Consider the following 14,905-nt stretch of genomic DNA (forward strand, 5'->3'; position numbering starts at 1 on the left):
CGTATCTATTAATGTATCTAGTTTAAGCTTAAGGTTATGTGTCAACATCGCCCATCTTTACGGGCTCGTATCTATTAATGTATCTAGTTTAAGCTTAAGGTTATGTGTCAACATCGCCCATCTTTACGGGCTCGTATCTATTAATGTATCTAGTTTAAGCTTAAGGTTATATGTCAACATCGCCCATCTTTACGGGCTCGTATCTATTAATGTATCTAGTTTAAGCTTAAGGTTATGTGTCAACATCGCCCATCTTTACGGGCTCGTATCTATTAATGTATCTAGTTTAAGCTTAAGGTTATGTGTCAACATCGCCCATCTTTACGGGCTCGTATCTATTAATGTATCTAGTTTAAGCTTAAGGTTATGTGTCAACATCGCCCATCTTTACGGGCTCGTATCTATTAATGTATCTAGTTTAAGCTTAAGGTTATATGTCAACATCGCCCATCTTTACGGGCTCGTATCTATTAATGTATCTAGTTTAAGTTATTTGTCGTTAACTGATTGGTTACTTTTGAGTTACTAAAAGGTTACTAAAAGGTTACTAAAAGGTTACTAAAAGGTTACTAAAAGGTTACTAAAAGGTTACTAAAAGGTTACTAAAAGGTTACTAAAAGGTTACTAAAAGGTTACTAAAAGGTTACTAAAAGGTTACTAAAAGGTTACTAAAAGGTTACTAAAAGGTTACTAAAAGGTTACTAAAAGGTTACTAAAAGGTTACTAAAAGTTACTAAAAGGTTACTAAAAGGTTACTAAAAGGTTACTAAAAGGTTACTAAAAGGTTACTAAAAGGTTACTAAAAGGTTACTAAAAGGTTACTAAAAGGTTACTAAAAGCTTAGTAATAGACAACTTTTTTGAACTTTGTGTGATTAACAATTATAAAACAGGGACTATGTTTTAAAGGATGATAATGACGCTGCAAACCAGGTTTCTAGCCAGGTTGCTAGCACTTGTCATTCTTTCTGTGCTGTATAGCAAGGGAACAACGCAAACCTTCACCATTGACTACCAGGTAATTCTATTCAAATTATATATCACCTCGGTTTAACGTGTTTTTAATGATGCAAAGATATTAGATTAGTTGGAGATCGAACTTGAACTTTGTGGAGTAAATCTTGCGATTCACCGGGTGACACAAACTAAACAATCAGAACACAGTATTCACACCACGTGACACAAACTAAACAATATCCACACCACGTGACAGAAACCAACCAATCAGAACACAGTATTCACACCACGTGACACAAACCAACCAATCAGAACACAGTATTCACACCACGTGACACAAACTAAACAATCAGAACACAGTATTCACACCACGTGACACAAACCAAACAATCAAAACACAGTATTCACACCACTAATACGAGATGCCCCCAGAGAGATTGCTACGCTAAGGATGGCGAGTGTTACCGTTACATTGCGGGGGAAATGCATTACTTCCGAATCCCAGCCCACTATTGGGAGGACAGGCTCTTGAAACTCCGTGCTGCTGGATTCACTACTGTTCAAACGTGAGTATCAATTATCAAGTAGTAACACAAACAGGCTACTCACACCAAGTCACACAAACATGCTACTCACACCAAGTCACACAAACAGGCTACTCACATCAAGTCACACAAACAGGCTACTCACATCAAGTCACACAAACAGGCTACTCACACCAAGTCACACAAACATGCTACTCACACCAAGTCACACAAACAGGCTACTCACATCAAGTCACACAAACAGGCTACTCACACCAAGTCACACAAACAGGCTACTCACATCAAGTCACACAAACATGCTACTCACATCAAGTCACACAAACAGGCTACTCACATCAAGTCACACAAACAGGCTACTCACACCAAGTCACACAAACAGGCTACTCACATCAAGTCACACAAACAGGCTACTCACATCAAGTCACACAAACAGGCTACTCACATCAAGTCACACAAACAGGCTACTCACATCAAGTCACACAAACAGGCTACTCACATCAAGTCACACAAACAGGCTACTCACACCAAGTCACACAAACATGCTACTCACACCAAGTCACACAAACAGGCTACTCACATCAAGTCACACAAACAGGCTACTCACACCGAGTCACACAAACAAGCTACTCACATCAAGTCACACAAACAGGCTACTCACACCAAGTCACACAAACAGGCTACTCACACCGAGTCACACAAACAGGCTTCTCACATCAAGTCACACAAACAGGCTACTCAGACACATCAAGTCACACAAACAGGCTTCTCACATCAAGTCACACAAACATGCTACTCACACCAAGTCACACAAACAGGCTACTCACACCAAGTCACACAAACAGGCTACTCACACCAAGTCACACAAACAGGCTACTCACACCGAGTCACACAAACAAGCTACTCACATCAAGTCACACAAACAGGCTACTCACATCAAGTCACACAAACAGGCTACTCACAGCAAGTCACACAAACAGGCTACTCACACCAAGTCACACAAACAGGCTACTCACATCAAGTCACACAAACAGGCTACTCACATCAAGTCACACAAACAGGCTACTCACATCAAGTCACACAAACAGGCTACTCACACCAAGTCACACAAACAGGCTACTCACATCAAGTCACACAAACAGGCTACTCATACCAAGTCACACAAACAAGCTACTCACATCAAGTCACACAAACAAGCTACTCACATCAAGTCACACAAACAGGCTACTCACATCAAGTCACACAAACAGGCTACTCACACCAAGTCACACAAACAGGCTACTCACACCAAGTCACACAAACAGGCTTCTCACATCAAGTCACACAAACAGGCTACTCACATCAAGTCACACAAACAGGCTACTCACACCGAGTCACACAAACAGGCTACTCACACCAAGTCACAAAAACAAGCTACTCACATCAAGTCACACAAACAGGCTACTCATACCAAATCACACAAACAAGCTACTCACACCAAGTCACACAAACAGGCTACTCACATCAATTCACACAAACAAGCTACTCACATCAAGTCACACAAACAGGCTACTCACACCAAGTCACACAAACATGCTACTCACACCAAGTCACACAAACAGGCTTCTCACATCAAGTAACACAAACAGGCTACTTACTCAAGGTTACTAAAATATCAATAGCTACGGCTATTATTAATTATACAGTTTACCTAATCAGCCACAGCATCTTATCTTATATCAGGTTCAAGATTGTGAGTGTAGAAATTACATCGTGTTGGATGGAATGTTAACAGTGGGAAATGTAACAAGTGTGTGGGAAATGGAACAAGTATGTGGGAAATGTAATAAGTATTTGGGAAATGTAAAAAGTGTGTGGGAAATGTAAAAAGTGTGTGGGAAATTTAACAAGTATGTGGGAAATGTAACAAGTGTGTGGGAAATGTAACAAGTATGTGGGAAATGTAAAAAGTGTGTGGGAAATGTAACAAGTGTGTGGGAAATGTAACAAGTGTGTGGGAAATGTAACAAGTGTGTGGGAAATGTAATAAGTATTTGGGAAATGTAAAAAGTGTGTGGGAAATGTAAAAAGTGTGTGGGAAATTTAACAAGTATGTGGGAAATTTAACAAGTGTGTGGGAAATGTAACAAGTGTGTGGGAAATGTAACAAGTATGTGGGAAATGGAACAAGTGTGCGGGAAATGTAAAAAGTGTGCGGGAAATGTAAAAAGTGTGTGGGAAATGTAACAAGTATGTGGGAAATGGAACAAGTGTGCGGGAAATGTAAAAAGTGTGTGGGAAATGTAACAAGTATGTGGGAAATGTAACAAGTATGTGGGAAATTTAACAAGTGTGTGGGAAATGTAACAAGTGTGTGGGAAATTTAACAAGTGTGTGGGAAATGTAACAAGTGTGTGGGAAATTTAATAAGTATGTGGGAAATTTAACAAGTGTGTGGGAAATTTAACAAGTGTGTGGGAATTGTAACAAGTGTGTGGGAAATTTAATAAGTATGTGGGAAATTTAACAAGTGTGTGGGAAATTTAACAAGTGTGTGGGAAATGTAACAAGTATGTGGGAAATGTAACAAGTGTGTGGGAAATGTAACAAGTATGTGGGAAATGTAACAAGTGTGTGGGAAATGTAACAAGTGTGTGGGAAATGTAACAAGTGTGCGGGAAATGTAACAAGTGTGTGGGAAATGTAACAAGTATGTGGGAAATTTAACAAGTGTGTGGGAAATGTAACAAGTGTGTGGGAAATTTAATAAGTATGTGGGAAATTTAACAAGTGTGTGGGAAATTTAACAAGTGTGTGGGAAATGTAACAAGTATGTGGGAAATGTAACAAGTGTGTGGGAAATGTAACAAGTGTGTGGGAAATGTAACAAGTGTGTGGGAAATGTAACAAGTGTGTGGGAAATGTAAAAAGTGTGTGGGAAATGTAACAAGTGTGTGGGAAATGTAACAAGTGTATGGGAAATGTACCAAGTATGTGGGAAATTTAACAAGCGTGTGTGAAATGTAGTGGTGTCATTAAACAGGCAGATGCTTTATAACTCGGCCATTTTTAATTTTAGTGCAATCGACGAAATTTGGTATACGGGAGTTCGGGATGTAAGTTTACTGTTATGTGTTCCTACTTTGAATTTACTTTTGGTTCTTTACTTTGAGAAGGATCAAACAAAGAGAAACGAGGATAACAACGTTAGAACAAAAGGGGTATATTAGGGAATAGTAACAACACGTATAAACAAGACCGACTGAAGGGAAATGTGAATGGGATAGGGAATAGGGATAACTTTGTGAAGGGGTAACTTTACTCCAAAACTCTTACTATCTATATGGGCTGATTGCTTACGGAGCAAGACTATAACGGTGCATCTCAAATATCTATCAGTGCGTGACGTTGCCTAATTAATCTTAAAAAAGGTTTAACTAATGAGCCAAATAATTGCTTGAGATTGACATAAAAACGGTTTGACCTTGCATTAGAACAAAACACCATTAACTTTAAACCAAACAATAACTGGGATCCCTAGGGAGAGTGGAGACCAGGAGACCACTAGCTTATAAGCTCATAGAAGTAGAGCACCCAAAATCTAGGTGTATACGCTACTTCATAGGTACTTCAGTAATACAGTGCATATAAACCTCACTTTTAACTGGGAGTAATGATCTTCTTCCGGGATAAATAAGTCACTAGGTTCCTTACTGTGTAGTGTGCACTCACTGTACTGAGAAGGACGTATTCAAAGAAGGAGAATCCTAGCCGAGATCGCTTTTAAGAAGTTTAAAAAGGTGTGGTTGTCCGGTAAGAAAAGGTTATATGATGAACAAGTTGTATCTGTATTGATTTATAACTCAAACAGTTGGAGTCCTAAGAAAGCAACCATGGAGAATATAGACACACCTCATCGTAGACACCTGAAGTCCATTTTAAACATCAAATGGCCTAAAGGTATGATAAGCAACAAAGCATTGTATGAAATGTGCAAAGTTGAAAAGTTATCCAAGCGTATCGGTTTGGACACATTCTCAGGACTATGGAGAACACCCCAGCCCAAACGGCTCTCTCTTTTGCTATTGAATCAGATAATTTATTAATTGGAAGATTGGGGAGACCTAGAATGAACTTGTTATCTGCTTTAAGAAATTATTAATGATTTAAGTAGTACAAATTTGCACATAGATAACTTGCATGAATTAAACAAAATCAAAGATATAGCTGCATGCAACAGATGTTGGGAAAATCTGTTTCAAGGGTACAGTTTACCGCATTAAGGTATTTTTATGAATCATTTTTGTCGGTAAGATCCTGTTTTATAATAATAATAAGAATATTATTATAATAATAATATTTATCCCGGAAATTATTATAGGAGTCACGTGTATCGGAGAATAGAAAATATAACTAATCTGCTTATGTTCGCTTAGTAATGGCATTATGCATTATGCAGAGCAAGGATAACTTCATTACCTGCGCGGGTTCTGGAGAATTTTCAATTTAATTTTGTGCATATTTTTCCATTTTATTCCCAAGGCCATATTTCAATTTATAATAATATTTACATTCTACGGTAGTTATGTGTGTTATAATATGCATTGTTTCTGAGAAATGACATTCAATACAAACAACATCTACGTTTACAATTTGCACGTGCGCCTATTTCAGGTACATACCGTGGAACGTGCACGTGCCTGCGGAAGACACATACAGTTTTGAGGGAATAGCAAACGTGTACAGTTACCTGGAGACAGCATGGTCACTAGGGCTCACAGTGATAGTGCGACCTGGCCCCTTTCTGGCAACGGAGTGGGACTACGGGGGCTTCCCTGCTTGGTTACTAAAAGATAGGCCTACTTTAGAGTGAGTCATATTATCTACTAACATAGATATTATGTTTTCTGGAACCAGTGGCGTAACATTGCCTGGCGCCCCCCCCCCCCCCCCGAAAAAGCGCCCCCCTGTTGGCGTCCCCTCCCCTTTTGGCGCCCCTCCCTAAAATTGAACAAATTATGTGATTTTAGAGGATACGCCGGTAAAATCTCTAAAAAAGTGTATTTCTAGAGCAAAACACGCAGTTTTGCTAGTACCTCAGTTAAGTTTTTCAAATTGTCCCACATTCAAAAGACGATTTGGTGCACCCCTAAAGCCCTAAGATGGCGGCAATCTGCTACATATAATATATATATATTAATAATAATATATATTATATTAATATATAATGTATGTAGAGATGTATCTTTTTGGAAAGTTGCCAAAAAGTTTTGCATGTTTCTGCAGCTAAATTATTTCAGTGTACGACGGAACGAGACAATGTTTATGAAGGAGGTGAAAAAGTGGTATTCCAAACTCCTCCCCACACTGAAACCCTACTTGTACAGTAGCGGGGGTCCTATTATTGCAGTTCAGGTACTTTGTTTACTGAAACCCTACTTGTACAGTAGTGGGGGTCCTATTATTGCAGTTCAGGTACTTTGTTTACTGAAACCCTACTTGTACAGTAGCGGGGGTCCTATTATTGCAGTTCAGGTACTTTGTTTACTGAAACCCTACTTGTACAGTAGCGGGGGTCCTATTATTGCAGTTCAGGTACTTTGTTTACTGAAACCCTACTTGTACAGTAGTGGGGGTCCTATTATTGCAGTTCAGGTACTTTGTTTACTGAAACCCTACTTGTACAGTAGCGGGGGTCCTATTATTGCAGTTCAGGTACTTTGTTTACTGAAACCCTACTTGTACAGTAGCGGGGGGTCCTATTATTGCAGTTCAGGTACTTTGTTTACTGAAACCCTACTTGTACAGTAGCGGGGGTCCTATTATTGCAGTTCAGGTACTTTGTTTACTGAAACCCTACTTGTACAGTAGCGGGGGTCCTATTATTGCAGTTCAGGTACTTTGTTTACTGAAACCCAACTTGTACAGTAGCGGGGGTCCTATTATTGCAGTTCAGGTACTTTGTTTACTGAAACCCTACTTGTACAGTAGTGGGGGTCCTATTATTGCAGTTCAGGTACTTTGTTTACTGAAACCCAACTTGTACAGTAGCGGGGGTCCTATTATTGCAGTTCAGGTACTTTGTTTACTGAAACCCTACTTGTACAGTAGCGGGGGTCCTATTATTGCAGTTCAGGTACTTTGTTTACTGAAACCCTACTTGTACAGTAGTGGGGGTCCTATTATTGCAGTTCAGGTACTTTGTTTACTGAAACCCTACTTGTACAGTAGTGGGGGTCCTATTATTGCAGTTCAGGTACTTTGTTTATTGAAACCCTACTTGTACAGTAGCAGGGGTCCTATTATTGCAGTTCAGGTACTTTGTTTACTGAAACCCAACTTGTACAGTATAGTGGGGGTCCTATTATTGCAGTTCAGGTACTTTGTTTACTGAAACCCAACTTGTACAGTAGCGGGGGTCCTATTATTGCAGTTCAGGTACTTTGTTTACTGAAACCCTACTTGTACAGTAGCGGGGGGTCCTATTATTGCAGTTCAGGTACTTTGTTTACTGAAACCCTACTTGTACAGTAGTGGGGGTCCTATTATTGCAGTTCAGGTACTTTGTTTACTGAAACCCTACTTGTACAGTAGCGGGGGTCCTATTATTGCAGTTCAGGTACTTTGTTTACTGAAACCCAACTTGTACAGTATAGTGGGGGTCCTATTATTGCAGTTCAGGTACTTTGTTTACTGAAACCCAACTTGTACAGTATAGTGGGGGTCCTATTATTGCAGTTCAGGTACTTTGTTTACTGAAACCCAACTTGTACAGTAGCGGGGGTCCTATTATTGCAGTTCAGGTACTTTGTTTACTGAAACCCTACTTGTACAGTAGTGGGGGTCCTATTATTGCAGTTCAGGTACTTTGTTTACTGAAACCCTACTTGTACAGTAGTGGGGGTCCTATTATTGCAGTTCAGGTACTTTGTTTACTGAAACCCAACTTGTACAGTAGCGGGGGTCCTATTATTGCAGTTCAGGTACTTTGTTTACTGAAACCCAACTTGTACAGTAGCGGGGGTCCTATTATTGCAGTTCAGGTACTTTGTTTACTGAAACCCAACTTGTACAGTATAGTGGGGTCCTATTATTGCAGTTCAGGTACTTTGTTTACTGAAACCCAACTTGTACAGTAGTGGGGGTCCTATTATTGCAGTTCAGGTACTTTGTTTACTGAAACCCTACTTGTACAGTAGCGGGGGTCCTATTATTGCAGTTCAGGTACTTTGTTTACTGAAACCCTACTTGTACAGTAGTGGGGGTCCTATTATTGCAGTTCAGGTACTTTGTTTATTGAAACCCTACTTGTACAGTAGCGGGGGTCCTATTATTGCAGTTCAGGTACTTTGTTTACTGAAACCCTACTTGTACAGTAGTGGGGGTCCTATTATTGCAGTTCAGGTACTTTGTTTACTGAAACCCTACTTGTACAGTAGCGGGGGTCCTATTATTGCAGTTCAGGTACTTTGTTTACTGAAACCCAACTTGTACAGTAGTGGGGGTCCTATTATTGCAGTTCAGGTACTTTGTTTACTGAAACCCTACTTGTACAGTAGCGGGGGTCCTATTATTGCAGTTCAGGTACTTTGTTTACTGAAACCCAACTTGTACAGTAGTGGGGGTCCTATTATTGCAGTTCAGGTACTTTGTTTACTGAAACCCTACTTGTACAGTAGCGGGGGGTCCTATTATTGCAGTTCAGGCACTTTGTTTACTGAAACCCAACTTGTACAGTAGAAGGGGTCCTATTATTGCAGTTCAGGTACTTTGTTTACTTAACTGAAACCCTACTTGTACAGTATAGTCATATAGTGGGGGTCCTATTATTGCAGTTCAGGTACTTTGTTTACTGAAACCCAACTTGTACAGTAGCGGGGGTCCTATTATTGCAGTTCAGGTACTTTGTTTACTGAAACCCAACTTGTACAGTAGTGGGGGTCCTATTATTGCAGTTCAGGTACTTTGTTTACTGAAACCCTACTTGTACAGTAGCGGGGGTCCTATTATTGCAGTTCAGGTACTTTGTTTACTGAAACCCAACTTGTACAGTAGTGGGGGTCCTATTATTGCAGTTCAGGTACTTTGTTTACTGAAACCCAACTTGTACAGTAGTGGGGGTCCTATTATTGCAGTTCAGGCACTTTGTTTACTGAAACCCAACTTGTACAGTAGAAGGGGTCCTATTATTGCAGTTCAGGTACTTTGTTTACTTAACTGAAACCCTACTTGTACAGTATAGTCATATAGTGGGGGTCCTATTATTGCAGTTCAGGCACACGGGTCACGGGTGCTAAATATCAAATACAGGTGCTAAATATCAAATAAATAATCATATAGTGAAGAAAAATGTGATAAGTGATAATGCAGCGACTTTCAATAGCATCCAGTGGCCACCGATATCATCGATATCAGTGGCCACTGGACAAAAGAGGGTGAATCTTGGCAAATGAGTAAGTGTAACTCGTCAAGCAGGAACATAATCCCTCAACAGATTGAAATTGAGGCACTTTATTCACGATTAGATATATTTAATTCCAGTTATAGTTAGATGATATTATAGTTTGCAGGAATTTTAGCTTTTACACACATAACAATGTTGGAATGTTGTTTCAATATTGGACATTATACTCACGACCATCTCAACTAACCCTAATCTTCCTCCCATTTAATTGCAAACTTTTCTATGAGGATAATTCTATAAGTTTATAACTTGAATTGTTAGGAAGCTCAGTGTAAGACATTAATCTTGTAAGTTATTAGTTGTGTTTAACTCAACAATCTCGTAATATTACGCGTAATTTATCCTGAGAGTGCCTTAAAAGCTACAAATATGATGAATTGTTCAGCCTAATTGCGGTGTTTTTTGTCTCCAAATTTGCCGCACTTTAAAAAAAATAAGGCAAGAGCGAAATCGCACTATTTGCAAAATATTACCGCAGTGCAACCATGGTCAGCACATGAATTACAAGTGGCTAAAACGAATAGAAGATAATATGTAATAGGAGGTAAAAAGACATAGCTGTAAGTTATTTTGCAATGAAATACTATCAAACTTGAATATTTAGATTTGCAGTGAGACTAATGTAGAAAACCTAATCCCTATTACCTTAGTTAATTATGCCCTGTAGTTGTTAACATGGCGTGAATTTCTCTATATATCAGGTGATTTCTCTTTACCAGACCCAAAATGACGTGTCGGGATTATTAATACGGTAATACAGGTAATAAAGATAATAAAGATAATATGTTTAGATCCCAAAGTGGTGTAAAAAACGCAAAATAAATTAATGTGATTTTTGATTTAACAAACATTTAACGTGCGGCGGATAAATAAACTAGCAGTAGTATACTGTAGTATATACAGTATACACTATACAGTATATGCGCTTAGTCAATAAAGGCACCGTGATTGTTATAAAAAGGAGATGATGAAGCAAGTATTCAGGAACATATGCATGACACAAAGAAGAATGGTCGGTGGGCATTGGGACATAAATATTATATGTGTATATATACACTATAAAGTCAGTATTTAAGAATTTGTACAACAACTTTTCATTTATTGACCCAATTGTAGGCGACGAAAATAATTATCGAATTATTTTTCTTATAAGTTTAACAAATAGCTTTTAGTTATACATGATAAATCTCATGATGCAAATTCAGCAGGAGAAATTATAAAACAAGCTACAAATTTATAGAGTACGGAAGTAGGTCCACTGCGTAACTCAAAGCAAAACAACAAAGCTTCACCAATAGTAAACTTGTTGCAGTGTAGTGTTCTAAACTTCTAAAGAAGTAGGCACACAGCTCCACTGTCTAAACATTGGTGTATTGTTTAGATTATTCGACATATAGAGCCTGTTAGTGTTATATTAGTGATTAGAGTTATTTATTGTTTACATAATCCGTCACACCATGTCTAAATAAATAAGCAATCAGGTCTAACTGACGTGATTAGTAACTGAATCAGTACAAACAAGGGTAATCCCAAACTAACCAGTAACTAAACCTCGTAGTCAGGGGTGTAGGAAGAGGGGGGGGGGGGTGAACAGAGGGGGAGGGCGTAGTCCCTGATAACCATATGATATACCCATCGATAGTCTATAACACAAATCACCTATTATAACCACAGTATATACAGAAGTTAGCGCGAAAATCATTCTTGCAGAATGAGTACACCTATTCTCCTCCTCAATCTTATTTTACTACCTAACCACACTGATAACAGGAAAATATGGCAGGTTGGGAAGGAGTACCGTTATCCAGATTTTGTGATAATGCGCAGTAAACTGGAATAATGCAGGTTGCAGAATGAGTATACGGGAGTAAACCAGGAATATTGCAGCTGAAGAACTGCTACACACGCACGAACTACACGGGCGACTAACAAACAGGAATATTATGCACGCGTATGACAGAAAGAGTACGGGAGTAACAGTAATATATTGCAGGTATAGAGAATTGAGTTACTAGGAGTAACCATATAAACTAGAATATTGCAGTTGTTGCAGATGAGACATAACGGAGTCAACATAGAATAGTGCAGGTAGTAGAATGAGCTACAGGAGTAACAGGCCGATTTGCAAAGGTTGAGAAATGAGTACGGGAGTAACCGGAATAATTTGCAAAATTTGCCAGGATTGGGAATACGTACGGAGCGAGAAATCGGAGGAAAATAGCAGCGCTAGAGAATGACTACAGGAGTAACCAGGCATATTGCAGGTTTGAGAATGAGTATCTGGAGTACAGGAAATAATTGTCAGGTTGGAGTGATTATGATACGCGAGTAACAGGAATCATTGCAGTTTGACGAAGGAGTACTGATCCTTTCGGAAGTAACCACAGGCATATATTGCCAGGCTTTGATGAGAATATTGAGTAAGTACTGTCCGACCTAGTAACAGAATATTGCTATGGCTGCAGAATGAGTAGTGGGATTAAAACAGAAATTGCACGGTTGAGAATAGTACAGAGGAGCTAACAGGAAATATTGACAAGGTTTGACGCAATGAGTCATACGTACGCGCGTACACCCAGAATTTCGCAGGTGAAATAGAGTCGACCAACCGAAGAGTACGTCGAGTAACTCTCAGGAATAATACTTTGCAGGTTGAGACATGATTACCGTACTAACTGCGAGTTAACTAGGATATATTGCACCGGTGTAAGAAATGAAGTACAGGAGTAACAGGAAAAAAAGATGGTAGTTGAAATGAGTACCGGGAGTAACAGGAATATTGCAGTTGAGAATGAGGTTCGGAGTAACAGGAAGATTGCGGTTTGGGAAAGAGTCGGGGGAACAGAATATTGCAGGGGAGAATGATACGGAGTAACAAAAATTGCAGGTTTAAAGAGTAGGGGGTAAAGAATATTGCAGGTTGAGAATGATAGGGGGTAACAGGAATATTCAGTTGAGAAGGGTAGGAAAACAGAATATTGCAGGTTGGGAAAGAGTACGGAGTAACAAGAAATGCAGGGAATGAGTAAGTAAACAGGGAAAATTTCAGGGAAATGAGTACGGAGTAACAGAAATTGCAGGTTTTAGAATGAAGGAGTAACAGGGAAAATTGCAGGGTTTAGAATGGTACGGGAACGAATATGCAGGTTAGAAAAGATACGGGGGGTAACGGGAAATTTTCAGGGAAAAAGAAGGGGGGTAACAGGAATATTGCAGGTTGAGAATGGGTAGGGAACAGAATATGCAAAGGGTTTAAAGAGTTCGGAGTAACAAAATTGCAGGGGAGAAAAGTAGGGAGTAACAGGAAAATTTCAGGTTGGAAAGGACGGGGGAAAAAAGAATATTTAGTTGAAATGAGTAGGGGTAACAGGGAAAATGCAGGAGAAATGGCGGAGTAACAGGAAATGCAGGTTGGAATGATACGGAGTAAAAGAAAATTGCGGTTTAGAATGGAGGGGGGTAAAAGGAAAATTGCAGGTTAGAATGAGTACGGGGGGGAACAGGGAAAATGCAGGGTTTAGAATGAGGAGGGGAAACAAATATTTCGGTTGGAAAGGTGGGAGTAACAGAAAATTTCAGGTTTGGGAAGATAAAAGGGGGGGAACGAATATTGCAGGTTAGAATGAGAGGGAAAAAAGGGAAATTGCAAGGGTTTAAATAAGGGGAGTAAAAAATATTGCAGGGTTTAGAATGAGACGGAGTAACAGGAAAAATTGCAGGGTTTAAAAATGATACGGGGGTAACAGGAAATTGCAGGTTGAGAATGATAGGGGTAACAGGAAATTGCAGGTTGAAATGAGTAGGGATAACAGGAAAAATTGCAGGTTAGAAGGGTAAGGGGGGTAACAGGGAAATTGCAGGTTTTAATGAGTACGGGGGTAACAGGAAAATTGCGGTGAGAAAGAGTAGGGGGGAAAAGGAAAAATTTCAGGTTGAGATGAGAGGGGTAACAGGAATATGCAGGTTTAAATGAGTACGGGATAAAAAAGGGAAATTTCAGGGTTTAAATGAGTCGGGATAACAGAATATTGCAGGTTAGAATGATACGATAACAGGAATATTCAGTTGAAAGAGTAGGGAGAACAGGGAAATTTCAGGTTGGAAGGAAGGGGGGTAACAGGGAAAATTTCAGGGTTAGTAAAGGAAAAAAAAAAAAGGGTTAGAAGAAGGAGTAACGGGAAAAATTGCAGGTTTGAAAGAGTACGGGGGAACAGGGGAAAATTTCAGGGGATGAGTAAAAAAGAAAATTTCAGGTTGAGAAAAGATTTTGGGAGAAAGGAAAATTGCAGGTTAAAAGAGTACGGGAGTAACAGGGAATATTGCAGTTGAGAATGATGGGGGGGGAACAGGAAATTATTAAAAGGTTGGGGGAACAGGGAAATTGAGGTTGGAAAGAACGGGGAACAGAATATTGCAGGTTGAGAATGATGGGATAACAGGAATATTGCAGGTTGAAATGAATACGGATAACAGGGGAAAATTGCAGGTTGAGAATGATAGGGATAACGGAAAAATTTCAGGTTTAGAATGAACGGAGAACAGAAAATTTCAGTTGAAATATAGGGGGTAACCCGGGAAAAAGCCGGTTGAGAAAGGGTGGGAGTAAAAGGAATATTGCAGGTTTGGGAAAGAACGGGGTAACAGAATATTGCAGGTTTTGGAAAGAGTAAAGGATAAAGAAATATTCAGGTGAGAATGAGTAGGGAGTAACAGAATATGCAGTTGAGAATGAGTACGGAAAACAGGGAAAAAGCAGGTTAAAGATACGGGAGTAACAGGAATATTGCGGGTTGAGAAGGGTACGGGAGTAACAAGAAATTGCAGGGAGAAAGTTGGGGGAAACCCAAATATTGCAGGGTTTTTGAAGGGAGGTTTAAAAAATTGCAGGTTTGGGAAAGAGAAAAGGAGTAACAGAAATTCAGGTTGAAATGAGAGGGGGGTAACAGAATATTTCAGGTTGAGAA

General features: G+C 39.4%; 2 protein-coding genes across 2 annotated transcripts in view; one reads left to right on the forward strand and one right to left on the reverse strand.

The window, feature by feature from the left end:
• The window catches only part of LOC134811915 (sodium-dependent dopamine transporter-like), a 72,261-nt gene that overhangs the window by 16,425 nt on the left and 40,931 nt on the right, over window positions 1–14,905 (reverse strand). The window lies entirely within an intron of this gene.
• The window catches only part of LOC134812008 (beta-galactosidase-like), a 15,032-nt gene continuing 1,032 nt past the window's right edge, over window positions 906–14,905 (forward strand). The window contains exons 1-4 of the mRNA XM_063819182.1: window positions 906–1,017; window positions 1,389–1,522; window positions 6,152–6,346; window positions 6,778–6,892. Coding sequence (XP_063675252.1) covers window positions 910–1,017; window positions 1,389–1,522; window positions 6,152–6,346; window positions 6,778–6,892 — 552 coding nt within the window. The 5' untranslated portion in view covers window positions 906–909. The remainder of the gene's footprint in view (window positions 1,018–1,388; window positions 1,523–6,151; window positions 6,347–6,777; window positions 6,893–14,905) is intronic.

Source organism: Bolinopsis microptera, chromosome 2 (assembly GCF_026151205.1).
Source record: "Bolinopsis microptera isolate Bmic1 chromosome 2, MBARI_Bmic_1.0, whole genome shotgun sequence".
NCBI classification, from domain to species: domain Eukaryota; kingdom Metazoa; phylum Ctenophora; class Tentaculata; order Lobata; family Bolinopsidae; genus Bolinopsis; species Bolinopsis microptera.